This window comes from Manis javanica, chromosome 4 (genome assembly GCF_040802235.1).
Source record: "Manis javanica isolate MJ-LG chromosome 4, MJ_LKY, whole genome shotgun sequence".
NCBI classification, from domain to species: domain Eukaryota; kingdom Metazoa; phylum Chordata; class Mammalia; order Pholidota; family Manidae; genus Manis; species Manis javanica.
In genome coordinates, this window is record NC_133159.1 from 71,070,627 (window position 1) to 71,097,838 (window position 27,212).

At 34.6% G+C, this 27,212-nt stretch overlaps 1 protein-coding gene across 1 annotated transcript in view; it reads left to right on the plus strand.

The window, feature by feature from the left end:
* The first annotated feature begins 6,105 nt into the window (after window positions 1-6,105).
* The window catches only part of SPATA1 (spermatogenesis associated 1), a 43,291-nt gene continuing 22,184 nt past the window's right edge, over window positions 6,106-27,212 (plus strand). The window contains 8 exon segments of the mRNA XM_073234207.1: window positions 6,106-6,141; window positions 14,642-14,663; window positions 14,666-14,744; window positions 15,771-15,846; window positions 15,848-15,889; window positions 18,525-18,578; window positions 18,673-18,733; window positions 18,736-18,897. Of these exon segments, the coding sequence (XP_073090308.1) occupies window positions 6,106-6,141; window positions 14,642-14,663; window positions 14,666-14,744; window positions 15,771-15,846; window positions 15,848-15,889; window positions 18,525-18,578; window positions 18,673-18,733; window positions 18,736-18,897 (532 nt within the window).

The following is a 27,212-nucleotide window of genomic DNA, read 5'->3' on the forward strand; positions in this document are numbered from 1 at the left end:
GGCACTGACCAACATATTAGAACAGATGGACCTCACAGACATCTACAGAACTCCACACCCAAAAGCAGCAGAATACATTCTTCTTAGGTGCACATGGAACATTTTCAAGAATAGATCATATACTACACCTCAAAAAGAGACTTGGTAAACTCAAAAAGATTAAGGTTGTACAAACCAGTTTCTCAGACCAAAAAGGTATGAAACTAGAAATAAAAGAAAATGAAAAATCACAGAAACACATGGAGGCTTCACAATATGCTCCTAAATAACCAATGGATCAATGACCAAATAAAAACAGAGATCAAGCAATATATGGAGACAAATGACAACAATAATTCAACACCACAAAATCTGTGGGATTTAGCGAAGGCCATGCTGAGAATACAGGCTTACCTCAGGAAAGAAGAAGAATCCCATATGAGCAGTCTAAAGTCACAATTAACAAAACCAGAGACAGAAGGAAAGGAGGCCCAAAGTCAGTAGAAGGAGGGACATAATAAAGATTAAAGCAGAAATAAAATCAAGAAGAAAACAATAAAAAGTATCAATGAAAGCAAGAGCCAGTTCTTTGAGAAAATAAACAAAATAGATAAACCCCTAGCCAGACTTATCAAGAAAAAAAGAGAAGGAAGAATAAAGCTGGGGGTATTATGCTCCCCAACTTCAAGCTCTACTACAAAACCACAGTAATGCAGAAATTTGGTACTGGCACAAGAACAGACCCATAGACCAATGGAACAGACTAGAGAGCCCAGATATAAACCCAAGCATATATGGCCAATTAATATATGACAAAGGAGCCATGGACATACAATGGGGAAATGAAAGACTCTTCAACAGCTGGTGTTGGCAAAACTGGACAGCTACATGCAAGAGAATGAAACTGGATTATTGTTTAACCCCATACACAAAAGTAAACTCAAAATGGATCAAAGACCTGAATGTAAGTCATGAAACCATAAAACTCTTAGAGGACAATATAGGCAAAAATCTCCTGAATATAAGCATGAACAACTTCCTGGATGCATCTCCTTGAGCAAGGGAAACAAAAGCAAAAATGAACTCATGGGACTATATCAAACTAGAAAGTTTCTGTATGGCAAAGGACACCATCAGAAGAACAAAAAGGCATCCCACAGTATGGGAGAATATATTTGTAAATGACATATCTGACAAGGGGTTAACTTCCAAAATATATAAAGAACTCACATGCCTCAACACCAAAAAAAAAAGCAAATAACTCAATTAATAAATGGGCAGAGGATATGAAGAGACAGTTCTCCAAAGAAGAAATTCAGATGGCCAACAGACACATGAAAAGATGCTCCACATCACTAATCATCAGGGAAATGCAAATTAAAACCACAATGAGATATCACCTCACACCAGTAAGGATGGCCAGCATCAAAAAGACTAAGAACAACAAATGCTGGCGAGGATGTGGAGAAAAGGGAACCCTCCTACACTGCTGGTGGGAATGTAAGCTAGTTCAACCATTGTGGAAAGCAATATGGATGTTCCTCAAAAAACTAAAAATAGAAATACCATTTTACCCCAGAATCCCACTCCTTGGAATTTACCCAAAGAATACGACTTCTCAGATTCGAAAAGACATATGCACCCCCTATGTTTATCGCAGCACTTTTTACAATGGCCAAGATATGGAAGCAACCTAAGTGTCCATCTGTAGATGAAGGGATAAAGAAGAGGTGGTACATATATACAATGAAATACTATTCAGCCATAAGAAAGAAACAAATCCTACCATTTGCAACAACATGGATGGAGCTGGAAGATATTACGCTCAGTGAAATAAGCCAGACGGAAAAAGACAAATGCCAAATGATTTCCCTCATTTGTGGTGTATAACAATGAAGCAAAACTGAAGGAACAAAATAGCGGCAGACTCAGAGACTCCAAGAAGGAACTAGTGGTTACCAAAGGGGAGTGGTGTGGGTGGGTGGGTGGGGAGGGAGTGAGAACGGGACTGAGGGGTATTATGTTTATTACACATGGTGTGAGGGGAAGACAGTGTAGCACAGAGAAGGCAAAGTGGTTCTGTGGCTGCACTGATGGACGGTGCCTGCATTGGGGTATGGGTGGGGACTTGATAATAAGGGTAAATGTAGTTACCACATTGTTTTTTCATGTGAAACCTTCATAAGAGTGTATATCAATAATACCTTCATAAAAAAATTTTTTTTAATAACAAAAAGACTATTTAAGGTATCCATCCAGTAAAAGCATCATAAGAATTTATTTCTAACTCAACATCTGTGGATGTATGGGGTATCATCAAGTACCCTTTAATTTTAGAATTTACTTCTTTTTCTATTGCTTTTCTGTTGCCCTTCATCTTCGTAGTTGCAATTCTAGTCCAAAAATAATAGAAACTGTTTTATCTCTGCTTTTTGCCCCTTTTGGAAAGTTTTCCAGAAGTGGAAACTTTCCAAAGTGGAGAAGTGAAAGAGCAGTCTTTCTTTCATCACTGGATATGTGTATATTTTTAAAACTTTATATTCCTTCATAGGTGAAGAAGAAGATCAGAGAAAAACGTATTCTTTTTACTTCTTATAAGCCCAAGTTGTGCTTTCATTAATAATACCATACTGATTGATACTTACAATCAGGGCAAATGAACAAGGTTTTATTTTCAATGTTCAACTCTAAATGTATTAGAAGCCAACTATTTCTATTTTTGGAATATAAACTTTGAGATACTCTGTAATCAGACATTGAAATACCATTCAAGAGAAATATCGTTGAGAAATGTCATTGTAATATGCATCTTAAATCTGGCCTTTTGAAAACCTATTAAATTTTTTAACAGGACAGAAATTTGTGTTGTGTTCTTTTATGATCATGAAAACAACATTTGCTCAAAAGACCTTGAAGGGATATATAAAAATAAGGCATAGTTCGTAATTTCTTTTCACATATAGATTCTAATTCTATATCATCCTGTTACTCTCTGGGAGACCCTTCTCCAATATAAATGTTACTATATATCCTGAGAATACCCAAATCAAAACCAGTATACTTATTTTTTTTACACCAGAACCTGTATAGAAATCTAACTTAATTCTTCTATTGGTCCTACAAGTCTTAGGACTATAAAATGCTTAGGGGTTCTGGAGTGCCCTCAGGCATTTTAATCTCTTTACCTTAAACAGGTAACCTTTTAAATGAATTAGAGAACTTTATATACAAGTTAACAATGAACTTAATAGAACAGAACTCTCAAGACATATGTAACTTGAATTTATCTTATACAGATAGAATTCATGCCCTCCTTGGCATTTTAAGAGTCAAGAATTATGTGAAGAAGAATTCTAGAGCTGCAAAGGATCTTAAAGAGTCCAAGCCACTTGGCAAATTAAGAAGCGAGGTTTAGAGTGAATGAATAGTCTTATGGGTAATACAGGCCCAGAAACCTGCTTCTTTACCTCCCAATCCATCTAAATTTTGTGATGTTCTACTACGTTGCTATGTTTAAAGGAGCCCATTTCAGGTTCCCAAATTTAGTATTTTTTTAGGGTTTCTGAAAGTCCACTGAGCATCTCTGCATGTACTATCAAATGAGACATAAAATAAAAATTACCAAAATTCTTATTTCCAGACACTGAACAGACTATCAGAAATTCTTAAATTTGATTTTCAGCTCTGCTGTGACTCATAAAATCATTTTGGAAAAGTGCAAAGAAAGCATGATAGCTAATTCTCTTTATAGTAGTGACTGGATCAGAGATGGCAAATAAGTGATTTACCTACCAACAGTTACTCCCTTCCCAAACCATAAATGACTATGATAACCCTGCACTCTTTCCTACTGAAGTTTGGTATGGTCTTAGGATCCTTTCCAGTAATTCACTTTTATGCAGCTAAAACCAGTTGATGGGATTTAGTATGCAAGATAAAGCCAATTTTCTATTACTGTCAGGTCATAAAGTGAAATTATGCAATAAACGAGAGATTAGACTGGAACTTCTATAGTTGCTTTCTCTTTGGTCATCAAGTCATCAGTCAGTATACTTTCATTTGAAATGGCATTCTTTGGTTCATTACCTAATTAGTAATAGGTAAAGAATTGGAAAATCTCAAAGATTATATGTTAGAAGTTACTACATGAAATTTGATTTGGTTAGGATCAACAGCAAATTCTAAGAATGCCTACAGAGGCCAATGAATCCTCTTTTGGTTTTGATAGCAAAGACTGACTCAACTTACCTCATGCAATGAAGAGATTACTGTAAACATCAACACAGTGATGTTGTAGAGATAGTTATCCCGTGGAAATCCCACAAATAAGAGCTGTTGCACTGAATGCACTGTTCCAAACTGGGAATAGATGCAAGACTAGGGACCTCAACAGCAAAAAATAAATTAACTCTTCTTTCCAGGGCTTAGCTATAAACATGAATCACCCATGTATCTGCTGTTTGCTTCTCACCACCAGTTCACTTAGTCATTCTTACTATTTTTTGCCTCTTTTTTACATGTATTTACAAAATAAGTATAGCTTTCTCATAACATGGGCTTGCTTCATGGCTGCGATACTACTACATGACTTCTCTTTCTACCTTTTTGCTTCAGTATCTACTATGTACTTGTGTAGTGAGTTTTCCCAGTTTTAGTTCCTGAGGTCTCATCTTTTCATGCCATGCTGTTGTCTCTGGCCATGTCTCTGGCCAGCCATGATTTGGTCTTCAGCATTTATCCAGTCAGAAATGACAAAGGGAGTGTAGTTCAAAACATGACTTCTTTGCAGTTATAGTACAGGGGATCAGCTTACCTTAAGGCAATAGTAAAGCAGGTCTTGATTGATCTGTCTTGAGTTTGTTTAATCAAAAATTTGTTCTGAATTAAAATATAAAGTTTCTAATATTTCCACAGAAATTAAAAATTCTAGCTTCCCAGCGTTCCCAGTTAATGAATGCCCATGTACTGAATTACTATAGCTTGTTACCACTAATTCTTACCTAATAATAAGGAAGTTACCATTTATGTTATCAAAGTTGTGCTTCATTTAGGTTCATAATAGTAATATTAGTACAATGGTAGAAAGGGCCTTTGGATACAGAGATGGAAATATTTAATGGTTTCCTTAAAATATTAATGTATTTAAAATAGAGTTTGAAGTAAAATGACAAATCACATTTTAAATTTTAATTTATTGTAATAAGTTTATATAGGAAGTAATATGTGAAACTAATTTGACTTAAAAGATTGTATGTCCCAGCATATATCTTTTACTTTTGATAGCATTAGAAAAATTAGTGGTCTCTGGTAGAGTTTCATAGAGCTGTAATCAGTACCAGATTATAGAAATTTTTAGTTTCATTGTATTTAAATCACTATATTAATATAAATCACAATGGAGCAATTGAAATCTTGAAAAAGCTTCTGCTGTGCTGTTGGTATAATAGTGTATTTTTAAGAATTATCATACTTTGATGCTGCCTTTTTAGAGTAATAATTCAGCTATTTTTCAACTTTCATTTTATATATATATATGCACAAATGTAGCCCTTTTATACTTCATGACTGGCATTTTTATGTGGAATAATTGTTCACACTTATTGTTATTGAGGTATCCAAGTCCAGGAAGAACTATATATAGAAAAACAGTTTTCTTCATTCTTCAGCCATTTGTATAAATTTAATCTTAACGCTTCCAAAAGTAGATTTCTCCTTTATGTAAAATACTATACATATTTAACCTTAATTTTTTGCCAGGAGAAAATGAATTGTTTAAAATAGTAAAATATGCCCTGGTCACAAGTCTATTATAATATTTACTTAATTGTATAGGATGTATGTTTGTTTTGTTGTAATTACTAGCCCTATTTACTAGTAATATGTCTTTTTGAATTATTGTAATAAGGTCATATGCATTCCTAAATTTACATTTAGAGTCTATTTTAAAGCCTTTTATGTTTTGCTTTTCACTTTTTGCATTAAACAAAAACCAGAAATGAGTGGAATGCTGTCTTAAACAAGTCAAACATCTGTCATACCCTTCGTTAAATATAACTTAAATGAAGAAAGATTAAAAAAACCCACAAAATACCAACTGACAATTATCCCATTCAGACATGGCTGGCTATGTTCTTCAATCCAAGCTGACCTTCTTCATTAGAGGTAAGAAAATTATTTTATACTGAAAATGTAAAAAACATCTGCCTATCATTGTTTTTGAAAATTTTTGATAAAGCAAAAATATGAATTATATAAATTATTAATACTACCACAATCCAACTTCATGTATCCTTTTGTCTGATTACAGTTCTTGTATCTCTAGCTCACCCTTTAAATACCCCAATTGTACTGTGGCCTCCAATGAATTTATCCTATCACCTTTTTAAAAAATTTACTTAGTTATTTTGGTACCATTAATATACACTTACATGAACAACACTGTGGTTACTAGATTCCCCCCATTGTCAAGTCCCCACCACATACCCCATTACAATCACTGTCCATCAGTGCAATAAAAAGCTGTAGAATCACTACTTGTCTTATCTGTGCTATATTACTGCCTTCCCCACCCCCTACATTATGTGTGCTAATCATAATGCCCCTTTTCCCCCTTATCCCTCCCTTCCCACCCATCCTCCCCAGTCCCTTTCCTTTCAGTAACTGTTAGTCCATTCTTGGATTCTGTGAGTCTGCCGCTATTTTGTTTCTTCAGTTTTTTCTTTGTTCTTATACTCCATAGATGAGTGAAATCATTTGACACTTGTCTTTCTCTGCCTGGCTTATTTCACTGAGCATAATACCCTCTAGCTCCATCCATGTTGTTGCAATGGTAGGATTTGTTTTCTTCTTATGGCTGCATAATATTCCATTGTGTATATGTACCAATCTTCTTTATCCATTCATCTACTGATGGACACTTAGGTTGCTTCCATTTCTTGGCTATTACAAGAAGTGCTGTGATAAACATTGGGGTGCATATGTCTTTTTGAATCTGAGAAGTTGCATTCTTTGGGTAAATTCCAATGAGTGGGATTCCTGGGTCAAATGGTATTTCTAATTTTATTTTTTTGAGGAACCTCCATATTGCTTTCCACAATAGTTGAACTAACTTACATTCCCACCAGCAGTATAAGAGGGTTCATCTTTCTCCACATCCTTGCCAACACTTGTTGTTGCTTGTTTTTTGGATGTTTGCCATCCTAACTGGTGTGAAGTGATATCTCATTGTGGTTTTAATTTGCATTTCTCTGATGACTAGCGATGTGGAGCATCTTTTCATGTGTCTGTTGGCCATCTGAATTTCTTCTTTGGAGAAGTGTCTGTTCAGATCCTCTGCCCATTTTTTAATTGAGTTATTTGCTTTTTGTTTGTTGAGGTGCATGAGCTCCTTGTATATTTTGGATGTCAACCCCTTATCGGATATGTCATCTATGGATATATTCTCCCATGCTGTAGGATGCTTTTTGTTGTACTGATGGTGTCCTTTGCTGTACAGAAGCTTTTCAGTTTGATATAGTCCCACTTGTGCATTTTTGCTTTTGTTTCCCTTGCCCAGGGAGATAGGTTCATGAGGAAGTTGCTCATGTTTATATTCAAGAGAGTTTTGCCTATATTATCTTTTAAGAGTTTTATGGTTTCATGACTTACATTCAGGTCTTTGATCCATTTCGAGTTTACTTTTGTGTATGGAGTTAGACAGTAATCCAGCTTCATTCTCTTACATGTAGCAGTCCAGTTTTGTCAACACCAGCTGTTGACGAGGCTGTCATTTCACCATTGTATATCCATGGCTCCTTTATCATATATTAATTGACCATATATACTTGGGTTAATATCTGGACTCTCTATTCTGCTCTACTGGCCTATGGGTCTGTTCTTGTGCCAGTACCAAATTGTCTTGATTTCTGTGGCTTTGTAGTAGAGCTCAAAGTTGGGAAGCAAGATCTCCTGTGCTTTATTCTTCCTTCTCAGGATTGCTTTGGCTATTTGGGGTCTTTTGTGGTTCCATATGAATTTCAGAACTATTTTCTATAGTTCATTGAAGAATGCTCTTGGTATTTTGATAGGGAATGCATTGAATCTATAGATTGCTTTAGGCAGGATGGCCATTTTGACAATATTAATTCTTCCTACCCAAGAGCATGGGATGAATTTCCATTTATTAATATCCACTTTAATTTCTCTTAGGAGTGTCTTATAGTCTTCAGGTTATAAGTCTTTCACTTCCTTGGTTAGGTTTATTCCTAAGTATTTTATTCTTTTTGATGCAATTGTGAATAGAATTATTTTCCTGATTTCTCTCTCTGCTAGTTCATTGTTAGTGTATAGGAATGCCGCAGATTCTGTGCATTAATTTTGTATTCTGCAACTTTGCTGAATTCAGATATTAGCTCTAGTAGTTTTAGAGTGGATTCTTTAGGGTTTTTTATGTACAATATCATGTCATCTGCAAACAGTGACAGTTTGACTTCTTCCTTACCAATCTGAATTCCTTGTATTTCTTTGTTTTGTCTGATTGCTGTGGCTAGGACCTCCAGTACTATGTTGAATAAAAGCGGGGAGAGTGGGCATCCTTGTCTTGTTCCCATTCTTGGAGGAAATGTGTTCAGCTTCTCCCTGTTAAGTATGATGCTGGCTGTGGGTTTGTCATATATGGCCTTAGTTATGTTGAGGTACTTGCCCTCTATGCCCATTTTGTTGAGAGTTTTTATCATGAATGGATGTTGAATTTTGTCAAGTGCTTTTTCAGCATCTATGGAAATGATCATGTCGTTTTTGTCCTTCTTTTTGTTGATGTGGTGGATGGTGTTGATGGATTTTCAAATGTTGTACCATCCTTGCATCCCAGAGATGAATCCCACTTCATAATGGTGTATGAACTTCTTGATGGATTTTTGAATTTGTTTTGTTAATATTTTGTTGAGTATTTTTACATCTATGTTCATCAGGTATATTGGTCTGTAATTTTCTTTTTTGTGTTGTCTTTGCCTGGTTTGGTATTATAGTGATGCTGGCCTCATAGAATGAGTTTGGAAGTAATTCCTCCTCTTCTATTTTTTTTGGAAAACTTTAAGGAGAATGGGTGTTATGTCTTCTCTATATGTCTGATAAAATTCAGTGGTGAATCCATCTGGCCTGGGAGTTTTGTTCTTGGGTAGTTGTTTGATTACCGATTCAATTTCATTGCTGGTAATTGGTCTGTTTAGATTTTCTGTTTCTTCCTTGTTCAGTCTTGGAAGGTTGTATTTTTATAGCAAGTTGTCCATTTTTCTAGGTTATCCAGTTTATTAGCATATAGATTTTCATAGTATTCTCTACTAATTCTTCTTATTTCTGTGATATTCATCATGATTTTTCCTTTCTCATTTCTGGTTCTGTTTATATGTATAGATTTTCTTTTTTTCTTAATGAGACTGGCTAGGGGTTTATCTATTTTGTTTATTTTCTCAAAGAACCAGCTCTTGGTTTCATTAATTTTTTCTATTGTTTAATTCTTCTCAATTTTATTTATTTCTTCTCTGATCTTTAGTATGTTCCTCCTTCTGCTGACTTTGGGCTTCATTTGTTCTTCTTTTTCCAGTTTCAATAATTGTGAATTTAGACTATTCATTTGGGATTGTTCTTCCTTCTTTAAAGAGGCCTGGATTGCTATATACTTCCCAGTTAGAACTGCCTTCACCTCGTCCCACAGAAGTTGGGGCTTTGTGCTGTAGTTGTCATTTGTCTCCATATATTGCTTGATGCCTGTTTTAATTTGGTCACTGATCCATTGATTATTTAGGAGCATCTTGTTAAGCCTCCATGTGTTTGTGAGCCTTTTCATTTTCTTTGTGCAATTTATTTCTAGTTTTATATCTTTGTGATCTGAGAAGTTGGTTGGTAGAATTTCAATCTTTTTTAATTTACTGAGCCATTTTTTGTGGCCTAGTATGTCGTCTATTCTAGAAAATGTTCCATGTGTACTTGAAAAGAATATGTATCCTGCTGCTTTTGGGTGGAGAGTTCTGTAGATGTCTGTTAGGTCCATCTGTTCTAATGTGTTGCTGAATGCTCCTGTCTCCTTACTTATTTTCTGTCTGGTTGATCTGTCCTTTGGAGTGAGTGGGGTGTTGAAGTCTCCTAGAATGAATACATTACATTCTATTTCCCCTTTCCTCTCTCCATTTTTAAAAAATTATTATTATTTTCACCTAATGATGCCCTCCATAACTGACTTAAATACCACAGGGCAGTCTTGATCACTGTCCTGCACATATTTTTGAGTCCTTGCACCTCTCTCATTTCATTGTACTCCTTGGCAAAACAAAAACCTTAGTTGATCCAATTATTCACCTATTCCACACCTATACCTACAGCAGAACATGGCTGTAGAAAATATGCCAGCGTAAAGATTTTTCTCACTTTAAAATTCATGACCATGAACCTCAAGTGAAACCTTTTCCTGGTCAGCAGTAAGACTATCTTCCATTTACTCATTTACTCATTCACCTTTCCATTGTTCTAGACAACTATTTCATACCTTCTCAAATCCCTCGATACCTTCTTCCCATTTTCTTCTTAAATGAACTTCTATCAAGCTTTCACTCCACTGCTCTATCAAAACTGCTCTTTTTAAATTCACCTGTACTACTAAATCTATTGTTCAGTCTTTATCCCACACATACTTGATCTGTCTGTGCATAACAGTCGACACTGCCAAGCAATCTCTCTCATTTACATACTTTCTTTACTTGGCTTTTAACATACATATTATCTTGATTTTCCTTCTACCTTCCTTGTTATTCATTGTCAGCCTTCTTTGCTGGGTCTTTTTCCTGGTCTCTTAATATTGGAGAATTTCAGGGGTCAGCTCTTTGTTCTCTATCTGCATTCATTCCTTGGTGATCTCATCCAGTCTAAAAGCTTTAAATACCCACCTTATGCAAAGGATTCCCCAATTTGTATTCTCATCCCAGTCCTCTTTCCCATACTCCAGATTCATATTTTCAGCTGCCTACTTGACATCTCCGGTTGGATGTCCAATAAACATCTCAAATTTAATATATCTGAAAGTGAACTATGGATCTTTCTCCCCTCCCCAGGCCCTGTACTACACTGAATTTCTCCTTCTCAGATCATAACAAATCCATCCTTTCAGTATCTGAGGCCAAATACCTTGAAGTTGTACTTGACTCCTTTCTCAAACTTCATTTCCCATGGATTGACCCTAGCTTCAAATTATATACAAAATGTGACCACTTCCCATCACTGCTGTTGCTAACACATTGGCCTGAGCCAGCATCATCTCACATTTTAATTATTCAGATGGATTTTTAACAGTTTCCCTTTTCTGGTCCCTGGTAGCCTGTTCTATTATCCCTTTAATAGTTATGAAATACAGCAAGATTTGGAAGTAGAGTATCATGTGCATCTTGATGTGAAGCAATAGGAAATACAGAGCACTATTTACAAAGCATCCTTGCCCCAGATTAGTGATTTATGTCAGTTGCAGGCTATACAGTTAACTGTTTATAAGAGATAGTGTGATTGTAGAAAAAAGTTAAGTGACATCTTAAGGAGTTAATAAAGTAAATTCAGAATGCAGAACATTCTATGAGAACTGGCCCAGTCCCTTTAAAATGTAGGGAAGAGAAAAAAAGAACTGAAAAACTCTTCCACACTAAGGTTTTTAAAAAGACATAACAACCAAATGGAATATGTTATCCTTGTTTGAATTCTAGATTGAAAAAACATTGTGAGGACAATTGGACAACTGGGGTAATTTGAATAAAATAGATATTAGTTGACATTAAAGAATTGGTCATTTTCTTATATGTGAAAATGATGATTTGATTATGTTAGAGAAATCCTTAGTTTTAGGAGATAGATGCCAAACTAGGAGTATTTTGTCATGATGTCTGATTTACTTTGAATGGCTTATCGAGAACAAGACAGAGGGAAAGAAAGTAAATGTGGCACGTTGTAAACTTTTGAATCTAAATAGTAGGTTTTTGAACATTCATAGCATTCCTTTCCTTTCATTTGTATGTGTGTTTAGAATTTTTCATATTCAAACAATAAAAACACAAAATGTCAGATGTTGTGATGCTTCTATTAAAATCCTGTATTTGGCTTCCCATTTTGTAAGATGAAGCTCTTACAATAGCCTGGAAGGCCCTATTTAATTTGTCCTCCATCTTCCTCATTTTTCTTACCGTATCTCCTACTATTCTCTCCCCTAGTCTTTCTGTTTCAGTTGTACTTGTACTGTCTCACCCTAAGGCCTTTGCTTTAGCCTTTCCCTGAACTTGTTCCCTCTATATCTTCACTTGGCTAATTCCTTCTTTACATGCAAGTCTTTACTCAGATCTCAGTTTTTACATGAAACCTATTTGGACTATTTTATTTAAAACTGAAACCTGCTCCCTCATTTATCATTCCAATTTTCTTTACCTTGCTCTACTTGTTCTATTATTGTACTACTTACCACTTTCTAATGTACTACATAATTTATCAGTGTTTTATATTTATTGTTTACTGTCTATGTCCCTCACAGGGCAGGGACTAATCTAAAGCAAATGAGTTACTTTCTTTGGGTACAAAAGTTAAAGGGGCATCAAAAAATTCAGTAATTAAGATAAATATTTTAATACAAGATTTTAAAAAATGAATTAATGCAAAAATCCATGATGAACAAGGTAACATTTTAAGCAAAAATAGGAATCAATAGTGCTATACATAGCCATTTGGGAGCCTGAGGTAAAAGGCAAAATATGTATTTTTAAAATGGTTAATAGTTTAATGAAAATATTACTGATGAGTTTGCTTTCATTAAAGCCAGGAAAGTAAAATTATAATAAATTCAGGTTTTGATATAAATGTAATATTTATCCTTTAAATAATGTGAGTTTTAATATATACTTTTTAATATTTTTTCAACTACTGTGTCATTTTGTAATAAATTAGCCATTTAAAAATGTATTTGTTTAGAAATATGTATATAGGGATTCATATTTTGCCTTTGGCCTCAGGGTCCATTAGTACTGTATTTAAATTTATGAAATTTTGCTCTTCATGAATTTTTTGCATGGAATAGGTTTTTTTTAATGTTACTTGATTACTGAGGTTTTGGTGCCCCCTTAAATTTTGCACTTGAGGTAGGTGCATCACTATCCTCACCCTCTTGTCTGATACCTCATTAGAATGTAAACTACATGTAGGCAAGCATCTTTGTTTTCTTCAATGTATATCTCTTAGTGCCTAGAATGTGCTGGCAGATAGTAGCCACTCAGTAAATATTTGTTGAATGAATAAATACATAAAAATTCATCATAATTTAATTTACATGGAAAAATATTTCAGAGGCCAAGAAATGTTTTATTGACTTTATTTTCTTTATATTGCCTACCCATTTAGTTATGGAATTTAAGTCTTTACAAACAGCTTAAATTATAGTTCATGAATTATTATAACAATTTTTGAAGTAATTTACTTGGTTTATAAAAACAGGGTAAAATGTTTAGTTCAAGAAATATTTTTCTCCTGTAAAATATTAATACATTTATACAAACAGTAAGGTTATTTTTATCTCAGACTTCTGCAGGTTTTACAAATTTTGATAGTGTAGCTATTAAATATTATAGTTTTAATAGTATAGTGTGAACTATTAATATATAGTATATCTAAGGAATTATCTAAATGCTCTGGTGTTCAAAATACAGCATATGGCAAACTTCACTATCAGAGCTATACAAACATCTTAAATTGTTGCTTAACATTCTGTCACCAAATGTATAGAAGTAATTTACTTGGTATATAAAAACAACTTGAGCAAAACATTCAGATCAAGAATCATTCTCATTGCCTATAAATTTACTAATATTAATAGGTCATATTTACTTTAAATTTTTTAAGTTTTCAGATTTTAAATTGTAGAGTATAATTATTTAAGTGCTTTGGCTTTCAATATGCAGTATCAAACTTCATTAGACTAAACAATAAGGCTGTATTTGCTGTAATTGTTCTGTTTCTGTTATAATAATCAAAATATTCTTCTGAATAGATTGTAATTGAGGTCATAACAAAATAATAATAGAAAACAAGATGGTAAAAATAAGCTAACCTTACAATCAGGCCTTGTGTAAGAACAAGCATTCCTTTCCCCATCACTGGTCAGGAATAAGTTCTTCCTAAACTTCTGGAAAACAAAGACATTTCCCAAACCACAATATTCACACTTCTGCAGGTGCTGTGAGCTAATAATCATTACAACTGTTTTAGGGAGGCAATATGTAAAGGATAAGGACTCCACAAGGTCACCCCGAGGGAACTGAATAGGTAGGGATTGAGGGAGAGAAAATGTTGGTATAAAACAACTGATCTTGGCAGTCTAGCACTGTCATGGCAAGCCACAGAAAGAGCACTACTGGTATGTCAGAGATGTTAGGGTAATCTAGGACCACATCTATGACATTGTTTCCAAAGGGAGATGGGTTCCAAGTGCCAAGTATCTAACTTAAGAACAATATTTTGGCTTTTCATTTTGTTTATTTGTGTTTGTTAGGAAGGATGCATGCATTACATGTTTATTTCAATTATGGTTATTAAATTTAAAACTCTAGAGGACATCAACCAATTTTTTTCACTTTAAAAATATTTTAACTGATGTTCTCAATTTATTCAGTTGGTGGAACTTCATGTTTTTCATGTGAAGGATCGTGGAACTATAAGTTAAATACCATTTCAATAGAAGTTGTTAACAAATTCATTTCAGCTGGATTTATAAGGCAAGTATTTTATGGTCATGTTATAACTGAATAGTGTCAATAAGTAGTGCTATATAACAGTTAAATAAAAAATTCTGTAGGAAAGATGTCACTTAGCCATGTTACTGTCACCCAGAAAACAAGGTATAAGCTGGATATTACTATGTTTATATACAAAGAGAATTAAGAGAGAACTTACCAGATTTTATAAACTTGTTGAAGAGCTGGGAAAATAGTATATCCACAATGACTTTTGCACTGAACTGTTTACAAATAGAAACAGAATACATGTATATGTGTATGTACATCTATATGTGTGTACATATGTATTTTCACATTCACAAAACACAAGACACTGTATGATTTTTCTCTTCATTGCTAGATTGTAAGATCTATAAGTGCAAAGATTTGTTTTGTTGATTGTTATATTCCCACCCCTTAGAACAATAGTCGACACAGAGTAGGTCCTCAATAAATATTTGTTGATTGAATAAATTAATTCTGTGTTCCATAAGATCCTAGGAAAACGAGAACTCAGAACAATGGCATACGTGATAGCTTTAGATTTTAAATGTTGAGGAATGAACTATCCCTAATGAGCAAAGACATGGACTCTGACAACAACTGATAATCAAGGAAATTTTTAAGCATGAGTTAATCCAGTCAAAGTTCAAAAATAAATATCTGAGATTAAATCATTCTTTAATATATGTATAAAAGTATATAAATTCCATAGCAAAGGTTTGTTTTAACAATGAAATTTGGAGGTGCATAAGAAAAGTAGATAAGCATTTTCCTTTTTGGTGTGAAAAGGACTTTTACAAACTATTCATTTGCATAATTTTAAAAGGCAGACTTTTAATCATTTGTTTAAAGAGTAATATTTACTGAAGGCCTATGAAGTGTCAGGCAATGTAAAAACATATTAAGCGATAAGTGATACATTAAATTAGTTTTATGTTTGAGATAGCTGACTAAAGTTATTGAAACTCTAGTATAGCTGAAACATTTTGTTTTACATTATAAGGCAATGTCATGCTATTTCAGAGTATCTCCTCACCTTACTTTACAAGCCCTGAGGGAGCATCTCCATGGGTTCCTTGGTGAAGATGCTGTTGCAGAAAAAAAATCTGTTTCTGAAATCCATTGGAAGCAATCTAGCTGTGGTAAATTTTCTTATTTTTTTTTTCTCCTCTGGTTAATGACAAGCATACCTTAACAAATTATGTTTCTTAAATGCTTATCAACTCAACTCTTTAACATGCTATGAGATAAGTAAACTCAATAAAAATGAAGTGGAAATATCACTTATGCACCCAGATCATCAAGAAAAGATGGGTCTTATTGGCATACTATTGGTCATTAAAACGATGAGGGTATTTTGCATGTAAATTTCCTTGGGAAGAAAAGGAAGACAAATTTAAAATGTGATCATATAAGTAACAATGCATTTTTTAAATAAATCACAATGTTAAAAGCTTTTTAAACAAGTAGTTGTTTTTGTAGAAATAAGGATTCTCATTGCTTATGCCACAGCTAGCCTCATTTGGTATGAAACGATGTGACGCCAACATTTTTTTTTGTATCAACATTTAAAAATTTTTGTATTATCTATTGAACACTCCTATTTGTAGCTGCTATGATTTAGTGGCAGGATTTTCTAAGTAGAGAATTTTCCTAACTGAAATTCTTAATCCAGCAAACCATCAGATCTTAATGTTTCAGGTTTGTCATATCTATATAAGGTTTATTTAATCAAGATTTTTCCATATTGAAACTCTTTAAGAATGCAGTATATTCCTATTCCATTCTAGTTAATGTTATATCATTACTATGTATTTATGTGATTTTTGTTTAACATGTAACTCTGCCATGTGAGCAGAGACTTTATATTATTCCCTATTGTATTTATAGCCAGTGCCTAACAAAGTGTTTAGCATTTAGAGGTATTTAAATGTTTATTGAACAAATTAAATAATGAATGACATTGGAAAAGATAAACATTCTGCACAAAGTAATAATATAGATGATTTTTCTGTGAAATTCTTGGGACCAGCAACTAGACTTGGTGTTTTTGTCATTAGTTCTATTTAATATGCCAGAATATTAATTAACTGATCTTTAAGTTTTCCTCAAAAAAGGAAGAAAAGGGACAGCTCTTTTAACTGTTTCTTCTTTTTCATGATATGTAAAATTACAAAATATCAATTACAGAATCCTTGGTTGGAAGGGACCTTAAAGGTAATTTAAGACAACTTCTAAAATCCTTTAAATATGTCATTATTTTCAACAAATATTTGTCTGTTGATGTTTTTTATATGCAAAAAGAGAAAAAAGAATTGGATATGGACCCTATCCTTAAAGAATATTCAGTATAGTGTTGGAGAAAAAAAAATATTAGATCATATTTTGTATATTCAGAAGAAAAAGAGAGAACTTCAAGGAAAAGAGAGGAGATGGAGAACTTTGAGGAAAAAGCTTTATTCAATTTGGCTCTTGAAAGATATATATTTGATCTTGCAAAGATGTTGGGTTGGAAAAGCTTTCTGAGTAGAGAAAACAGAATAAGCCCAGAAGTAGAAAAATGGGCAACTAAGAAAGAGTACATGGTTCCTTTTTTACTGGCGCACTGACTGTGTGAGAGGGAATAGTGGAGAACAAGCTGAACAAGTAGTTTGTTGAAGATCTTGCATACCAGACTAAAGAGTTTGGATTTTCTTCTGAAGCATTAGAGTTTTTGAGCAAAAGATGACATGATAGGAGCCTTCAGAGGCTACTGGCAGAGATTGTAAACAGGAGGCTCTTCAGTGGTTAGGCAAGAGAAAAGGAGGGCTTAAGGAATAGACTGCCTCTCAGATTTCATCTACTCTAATTATCTACTTGGTTCCACACCTCAGCCACAAAAATCTTTCTTTGGTTCTCAAATATGGCCAAATCATTTCTGTTTTATGGTCTTTGTATTTGCCTGGACATCACTTCCCCCTGATTTTTTAATACCTTGTGGCTTCTTTTCCTGATTCAATTCTCAGCTCAAGTATTATCTTTCCTAAAGGGCCTTCTCTGTCCACCTAGTTTTTAGATATTCTTTCTTTAAGTTATTCTGTATTATATCATGCTGTCTTATTTTCACAAGCCACATTTTTTCACTATTCTAAATCATTTTTATTTAACATCTGCTCTCCCAAGTAGAATGTAAGCTACATGAGAGCAGGGATTTTGCATTGTTTACCATTGTTTCCCCCACCGTATAGAACACTGCGTGACCCAAAGTATGCCTTCAGAGTATTTGTTCAATGAATGAATGACAAATGAACTTTATGGGTTGAATATTTAGGAAATAAAGTTTACAAGATTGGACTCTGGAGCCAGATGAGCTGATTTTGAATCCCAGCGTGGAAACTTCCTAGTTATAAAATCCTGGGAAAGTTACTTAACTTCTCTTTGCCTCAGTCTCATGGTGAACTACAGATACTATGTGTGCCTATGATCTGTATTGTGGGGATTAACCAAGCTAATAAATGTAAAGCACTTAGAATAGTGCCTGGCACAGAGTGAGTCCTTGCAAGTGATAACCATAATTATTATTGTTAAATAACATAGAATTTCTGTGTTTAGTATGGTGAATAGAAATAGGGTTATAATCTACATTTCCTAGAATCTAGCCTTAGTTATCAGCTTTTAAATTTCATTTCTGTGTTGCAGATATGTACCTTCTGCAAAAAAAAAAAAAAGATGTAAGGGTAAAAGTAATTGAAAAATGTTACAAAAGCTTTAATTTTTTTCTCATATCTTTATTTCTAGGTAAAGGCAAAGCAAGAATCAGAACTGAAACTCAAATCATTAGCTCCTCCCTATGTACGTAACGTAACATTTTAAAATTGTGTTAATCTTTAACTCACTGTGTTTTAAATTACAAACTAATTAAAAAATTTTTCCTATATGTTTTTAGGCTCTTCTACCAGAGTTATATTTGCTTCCTATAATGGATCACTTAGGAAATATTTATTCAGCATGAACATTTTTTTAGATGGGCAGCCGACTAACGATGTTGCTGCAGCTGATGGAATAATCCACAGACCAGTTAGTATAGTTTTGCCCAAGGAACAACCTGGAACAGATCCCAGTTTTTTAGAAAACACTTTGGAAGAGCTTCTTAACAAGAATCAGGAAAAAGGTAATTTCAACTGGAATGAGAAAGACAAAGAGGTTACTGTAGTACATCTTAGCAGTCAGGTCTGAGCAAGCTCTGGGTAAATCTAGCCTTACAAAATATGGGCATTTAAAAATTCAGTTTGGAGAATTTAAAAAATAGTTTTGTCAGGCAGGAGGAAAAAAACAATTTAAGTACCATGCTAAAATCAAAATACCTATGGTACTTGAATGAACTCTACCACCTTTATTTTTCTTGTAACAGTTTCAGATAAAGTTAAGGCTAAAGGAGAAGAGAAAGCAAGTAATTACTGAGTAAAACCTTGATATTTTAAGTCCAGAAGGATCTTAGCCAGGAATGCTATCAAACCAAAGCAAAACAACTTTACTGTTGGGAGACAGTTGTACTTCAAAGAATTTTAAATCTTTTATATGATCACACCCATCAATTTACTTATAATTCAGTTCTTAAAAAGCGATAGGTAACTAAGAAATGAAAGTTAATATATAAAGCTCATACTACACTCAAAGAATCAATTGAAAGCAAAATCATTGTTTTCTTTTACCTATTGCATACAAGAAATAAACTGTTTATGATAGAGAAGCAAATATACTAAATGTTTATAAATAAAATTAATCCCCCTGAAACTAAAGGCAGCATCCATTATAGCTGTAACATACTCTTGTTCTTAAGTTAGTTGCATTTTTTCCTCCATCTTTAGTCAAGCAATTCTTGTAGTCTGTTTTTTCTATACCCAGAGATATGTCAAATTTAGCACCTTCTTTAATCTCAGGTGTGTGTAATATTTATTGTTCTGATGTGATTTACTATTTCTGATGAGACCTGGATGAAATCCACCTATTTTGCCACTTGATGCCAGTGAGATGCTAAGAGTCTACCTCCTTCTTTATCTAGGCATCTCTCTGCAATGTTAAATATTGCTTTCTAGTCATAATTAGAAAGACTTTGACTTTACTATCAAAGGAAAAGGACATCTAGGGAAAAAAATTAAGAGGGGAATCCCAGTCTTCCTGAAAAGTAGAGTCAAGTGGCGAATGAAGTGGGCAATTACCCTACATAAAGCTATGAGTAGTGTCATTATTTCATACCCTTGACTGGCCAAATTCCTAACTATGGAACTTTCACAAAACCCCCCAAAAATATTTTGTGGGAGTATCTAATACTATGAATTTTGTGCAAATGTAGTTTTTAAATGGTATTAATTTCTTGTTGCTTCACTCCAAAACAATTATAAATGAGAGGCCACTGTAAGCTCACCTTAAAAAGTTCAGAAATATCAGTTAAGTATAAAGACAAAAAAGAGATTGACAATAATTTCACCATCCAGAGATAGCTTCTGTTAGTATTTTGGTATCTATTTTTCCAGTTACTTTTGTCAGTTCTTGTAGGTAATTAGTATTTTTTAACTTCTAAAAATGAGGGCACATACAAACTCATTAAAAGCCTCTTATTTAAGAATATATGACAGTTATATCAATAAATACAGATCTACATCATTGTAGTATTCCCTTGTGGTACAATTTATTTTTTCAACCCTGTATTAATGTTTTTGCTATTATGAATAGTTCAACAAGCAACTTTTTTCTAAATACAGCTTCATGCATATGTCCTGATATTTGTTTTAGAAGTTTAATGACTGTTTCCAAGCTAATTTTTTTTGTTTTTCTTCTTCTCAAAAGACCTTTCCAACCTTGTGTATGTCTCACTGGTCACATCTTCTTCCTTCCCAGTGGAGGTAACAACTACTTTGATTTTTTTAAAATAATTGTTTTCTTGTTTTTCTTTCAATTTTATAACCTGAACAGGTATTCCTTAACAAAATTTAGTTTGTTTTGAATTTTATTTCTATGGAATCATATTGAAAGCATTTTATTTTGGACTTCTTTTTTTTACTCAAGATTGTAATTATAAGATTCAACCATGTTATCACATATACTGTTTAATTTTTTAATTTTTGACAATTATATGACAATATCATAATTTATTTATCTATTCTGCTGATGGTCATTTGGTTTGTTTTCAGTTTGGGGCTATTACAAATAAGCTATTTTGCACATTTTTGTACATGACTCCTAAATGCATGTACAAGAGGATCTAAAAGGAATATACCTAAGATTGGCATTGTATGCACATGTTCAACTTTACTAGACAATGTCCCTGTGTTTTCCAAAGTGGTTATACCCAGTAGCAACATCTGAAAGTTCCTACTGAATCTTGCCATTCTATCAGACATTTGTTGTTTCTCTGTTCTGCATTCTGAGATAATTTCTTCATATCTTTTTTCTAAATTTATTTTGCAAATTCTTTCTTTAGCTGTATCTAATCTGCTGTTAAATCCTTGCAGTGAATTTTTAACTCCAAATATTTTTTTCTTTTCTGAGATATGTTGGTTGAACATATCTTCATAAGGTTAGTGGCCATTTGGATTTGCCTTCATTGAAGTGTTTTGCCCATTTTCTGCCATTTCATTTAAATATTTATGTCTTTTATATATATATATATATGTGTGTGTGTGTGTATATATATATATATACACACACACACACATATGTGTATTTGTATATAATTCATTCCAGATTTTAGTTTGTGGTTTGTCTTTTTGTTCTCTTTATGTTTCTTAAACATTCTCTTTGTGTTTCCTTTGATGAAAGAAATTCTGAAATTTTTTTTTTTTTTTTTTTTTTGAGAGGGCATCTCTCATATTTATTGATCAAATGGTTGTTAACAACAATAAAATTCAGTATAGGGGGGTCAATGCTCAATGTACAATCATTAATCCATCTCAAGCCTAATTCTCGTCAGTCTCCAATCTTCTGAAGCATAACGAACAAGTTCTTACATGGTGAACGAATTCTTACAGAGTGAATAAATTCTTACATGGTGAACAGTACAAGGGCATTCATCACAGAAACTTTTGGTTTTGATCATGCAATATGACCTATAAACCATCAGGTCAAATATGAATATTCATTTGATTTTTGTACTTGATTTATATGTTGATCCCCCATTTCTCCTATTATTATTATTATTTTTATTTTTAATAAAATGCTGAAGTGGTAGGTAGATGCAAGATAAAGGTAGAAAACATAGTTTAGTGCTGTAAGAAGGCAAATATAGATGATCAGATGATCAGGTGTGTGCCTATGGACTAAGTATTAATCCAGGCTAGACAAGGGCAGCAAGACATCCACGGATGCAGAAGATTTCTCTCAAAGCAGGGGGGGTGAGGTTCTGAGCCTCACCTCTGTTGATCCCCAAATTCTCACCTGATGGCCCCCCTGCGACTGTGCCTGTCTTAGGTTGTTCCTCCCTTGAGGAATCTTACCCGTCTCTGGCTAACCAGTCATCTTCCGGGGCCATACAGGGAAATGTAAAGTTGGTAAGTGAGAGAGAAGCCATATTGTTTGCAAAGGTTAGCTTTTTACTTCTTTGCAGATTTATGCCCTGTGGCTTCTATGCCCAGCACTTGTCTCGAGGTATCTTTACCACCTGGAGGAATTATGATACTCGGTAAATTCGATATGAGGCACGAATTCTATTTAAGGTTTGTAATTAGGAAGGAAGAAGAAAAGCTATAGATGTAGCATATGAAGGAAACTTGGGAGGATTGATTATTTCTTTGACATATCTTCTTGTATAGTACCTTAAGTATGTATAGGTTTTAAACTACTAACTAATTTGCACACACATATTAATATAATAGGAATACGGTGACATAAACAAAGCAAATCTATAATTACCAGCCATCTCCAGTGAAGCCAAGAAAACCATTTAGGCACCCTAGGCATTTGTGAAAATTTATCTATGATATGATGGATATTGTCCAACTGTACTTGAACCATCAGACAAATTAAAGCAGCCCATTTCTGGGATCTGTTCACATCCCATATGTTCTTTTAACCATAGATAGTCTATAGTCATGAGATTTTGGGGTGCTACAACTTGCACCACTCCCAACTCCTGGTTGAGTTCCAACAGTACAGATCCAGTCAAATTCGTTGTCTCACTGTATGCACATGCCAGCCTAGACATCTCCCTCCTCCTTCTTATGGCAAGTCCAGGAGACGGTGGGCTGGATGCAGCCACAACCGCAGCATCGTCCGGATCCCTGTGGAGGCTTTTTGATGATCATCCCCCGGCACGAGTCCTCCAGAGAGTGCTGATGCCGGAAGCTCCTCCTCATATCGTATCTTAGTTCATTTTCTGGGTATCCAAGCTAGGCCTTGATCTTCTGCGTAGAAACAAACAGACCCTTTGCCCACACTTTGACATGCCCTCTATACCACTGTGCAGAACTCATTGGAGGTCAGCACACAGTAACTGCTTTTTTTTTTTTTTTTTAATTAAGAGAAAGGAATATTATCAGAAAAGAGTACCTCCATAGCTGATCATCTGACACCCTTTAAGTGATCAACATTAAGGATATTTAAAGCATGCGTTGATCTTTGATTTACCAATAGTTTTATCCTGTTAAGGAGTAATCCCCCTTTACTTTCTTTCTTTCTTTTTTTTTTTTTTAAATTTTTAATCTACACTTACCTGAAGAATACTATGTTTACTATGCTCTCCCCTATATCAGGTCCCCCCTAACAACCACATTACGGTTACTGTCCATCAGCTTAGCAAAATGTGGTAGAGTCACTACTTGTCCTCTCTGTGTTGTGCAGCCCACCCTCCCCTTTCTCCCTCCCCCCCATGCATGCTAATCTTAATACCCCCCTTCTTCTTCCCCCCACTTATCCCTCCCTGCCCACCCATCCTCCCCAGTTCCTTTCCCTTTGGTACCTGTTAGTCCATTTTTGGGTTCTGTAATTCTGCTGCTGTTTTGTTCCTTCAGTTTTTCCTTTGTTCCTATACTCCTCAGATGAGTGAAATCATTTGGTATTTCTCTTTCTCCGCTTGGCTTATTTCACTGAGCATAATACTCTCCAGCTCCATCCATGTTGCTGCAAATGGTTGGATTTTTCCACTTCTTATTGCTGAGTAGTATTCCATTGTGTATATGTACCACATCTTCTTTATCCATTCATCTACAGATGGACATTTAGGTTGCTTCCAATTCTTGGCTATTGTAAATAGTGCTGCGATAAACATAGGAGTGCATCTGTCTTTCTCAAACTTGATTGCTGCGTTCTTAGGGTAAATTCCTAGGAGTGGAATTCCTGGGTCAAATGGTAGGTCTGTTTTGAGCATTTTGATGCACCTCCATACTGCTTTCCACAATGGTTGAACTAATTTACATTCCCACCAGCAGTGTAGGAGGGTTCCCCTTTCTCCACAGCCTCGCCAACATTTGTTGTTGTTTGTCTTTTGGATGGCAGCTATCCTTACTGGTGTGAGGTGATACCTCATTGTAGTTTTAATTTGCATTTCTCTGATAATTAGCGATGTGGAGCATCTTTTCATGTGTCTCTTGGCCATCTGTATTTCTTTTTTGGAGAACTGTCTGTTCAGTTCCTCTGCCCATTTTTTAATTGGGTTATTTGTTTTTTGTTTGTTGAGGCGTGTGAGCTCTTTATATATTCTGGACGTCAAGCCTTTATCAGATCTGTCATTTTCAAATATATTCTCCCATACTGTAGGGTTCCTTTTTGTTCTATTGATGGTGTCTTTCGCTGTACAGAAGCTTTTCAGCTTAATGTAGTCCCACTTGCTCATTTTTGCTGTTGTTTTCCTTGCCCGGGGAGATATGTTCAAGAAGAGATCACTCATGTTTATATCTAAGAGGTTTTTGCCTATGTTTTTTTCCAAGAGTTTAATGGTTTCGTGACTTACATTCAGGTCTTTGATCCATTTTGAGTTTACCTTTGTATATGGGGTTAGACAATGGTCCAGTTTCATTCTCCTACATGTAGCTGTCCAGTTTTGCCAGCACCATCTGTTGAAGAGACTGTCATTTTGCCATTGTATGTCCATGGCTCCTTTATCAAATATTAATAGACCATATATGTTTGGGTTAATTTCTGGGGTCTCTAATCTGTTCCACTGGTCTGTGGCTCTGTTCTTGTGCCAGTACCAAATTGTCTTGATTACTATGGCTTTGTAGTAGAGCTTGAAGTTGGGGAGTGAGATCCCCCCTACTTTATTCTTCTTTTTCAGGATTGCTTTGGCTATTCGGGGTCTTTGGTGTTTCCATATGAATTTTTGAATTATTTGTTCCAATTCATTGAAGAATGTTGCTGGTAATTTGAGAGGGATTGCATCAAATTTGTATATTGCTTTCGGCAGGATGGCCATTTTGACGATATTAATTCTTCCTAGCCATGAGCATGGGATGAGTTTCCATTTATTAGTGTCCCCTTTAATTTCTCTTAAGAGTGACTTGTAGTTTTCAGAGTATAAGTCTTTCACTTCCTTGGTTAGGTTTATTCCTAGGTATTTTATTCTTTTTGATGCAATGGTGAATGGAATTGTTTTCCTGATTTCTCTTTCTATTGATTCGTTGTTAGTGTATAGGAAAGCTACAGATTTCTGTGTGTTGATTTTGTATCCTGCAACTTTGCTGTATTCCGATATCAGTTCTAGTAGTTTTGGAGTGGAGTCTTTAGGGTTTTTTATGTACAGTATCATATCATCTGCAAATAGTGACAGTTTAACTTCTTCTTTACCAATCTGGATTCCTTGTATTTCTTTGTTTTGTCTGATTGCCGTGGCTAGGACCTCCAGTACTATGTTAAATAACAGTGGGGAGAGTGGGCATCCCTGTCTGGTTCCCGATCTCAGTGGAAATGCTTTCAGCTTCTCGCTGTTCAGTATAATGCTGGCTGTGGGTTTATCATATATGGCCTTTATTATGTTGAGGTACTTGCCCTCTATTCCCATTTTGCTGAGAGTTTTTATCATGAATGGATGTTGAATTTTGTCAAATGCTTTTTCAGCATCTATGGAGATGATCATGTGGTTTTTGTCTTTCTTTTTGTTGATGTGGTGGATGATGTTGATGGATTTTCGAATGTTGTACCATCCTTGCATCCCTGAGATGAATCCCACTTGGTCATGGTGTATGATCCTTTTGATATACTGTTGAATTCTGTTTGCTAATATTTTATTGAGTATTTTTGCATCTACATTCATCAGGGATATTGGTCTGTAATTTTCTTTTTTGGTGGGGTCTTTTCCTGGTTTTGGTATTAGGGTGATGTTGGCTTCATAGAATGAGTTTGGGAGTATTCCCTCTTCTTCTATTTTGTGGAACACTTTAAGGAGAATGGGTATTATGTCTTCTCTGTGTGTCTGATAAAATTCCGAGGTAAATCCGTCCGGCCCCGGGGTTTTGTTCTTGGGTAGTTTTTTGATTACTGTTTCAATTTCTTTGCTTGTAATTGGTTTGTTTAACTTTTGTGTTTCTTCCTTGGTCAGTCTTGGGAGGTTGTATTTTTCTAGGAAGTTGTCCATTTCTTCTAGGTTTTCCAGCTTGTTGGCATATAGGTTTTCATAGTAGTCTTTAATAATTCTTTGTATTTCTGTGGAGTCTGTCGTGATTTTTCCATTCTCATTTCTGATTATGTTGATTTGTGTTGACTCTCTTTTTCTCTTAATAAGTTGGGCTAGAGGCTTATCTATTTTGTTTATTTTCTCAAAGAACCAGCTCTTGGTTTCGTTGATTTTTGCTATTGTTTTATTCTTCTCAATTTTGTTTATTTCTTCTCTGATCTTTATTATGTCCCTCCTTCTGCTGACTTTAGGCCTCATTTGTTCTTCTTTTTCCAGTTTTAATAGTTGTGATGTTAGACTATTCATTTGGGATTGTTCTTCCTCCTTCAAGTGTGCCTGGATTGCTATATACTTTCCTCTTAAGACTGCTTTCGCTGCATCCCACAGAAGTTGGGGCTTAGTGTTGTTGTTGTCATTTGTTTCTATATATTCCTTGATCTCTATTTTGATTTGTTCATTGATCCATTGATTATTTAGTAGCATGTTGTTAAGCCTCCATGTGTTTGTGAGCCTTTTTGTTTTCTTTGTAGAATTTATTTCTACTTTCATACCTTTGTGGTCTGAAAAATTGGTTGGTAGAATTTCAATATTGTGGAATTTACTGAGGCTCTTTTTGTGAGCTAGTATGTGGTCTATTCTGGAGAATGTTCCATGTGCACTTGAGAAGAATGTATATCCTGTTGCTTTTGGATGTAAAGTTCTATAGATGTCTATTAGGTCCATCTGTTCTAGTGTGTTGTTCAGTGCCTGTGTGTCTTTACTTATTTTCTGCCCGGTGGATCTATCCTTTGGGGTGAGTGGTGTGTTGAAGTCTCCTACAATGAATGCATTGCAGTCTATTTCCCTCTTTAGTTCTGTTAGTATTTGCTTCACATATGCTGGTG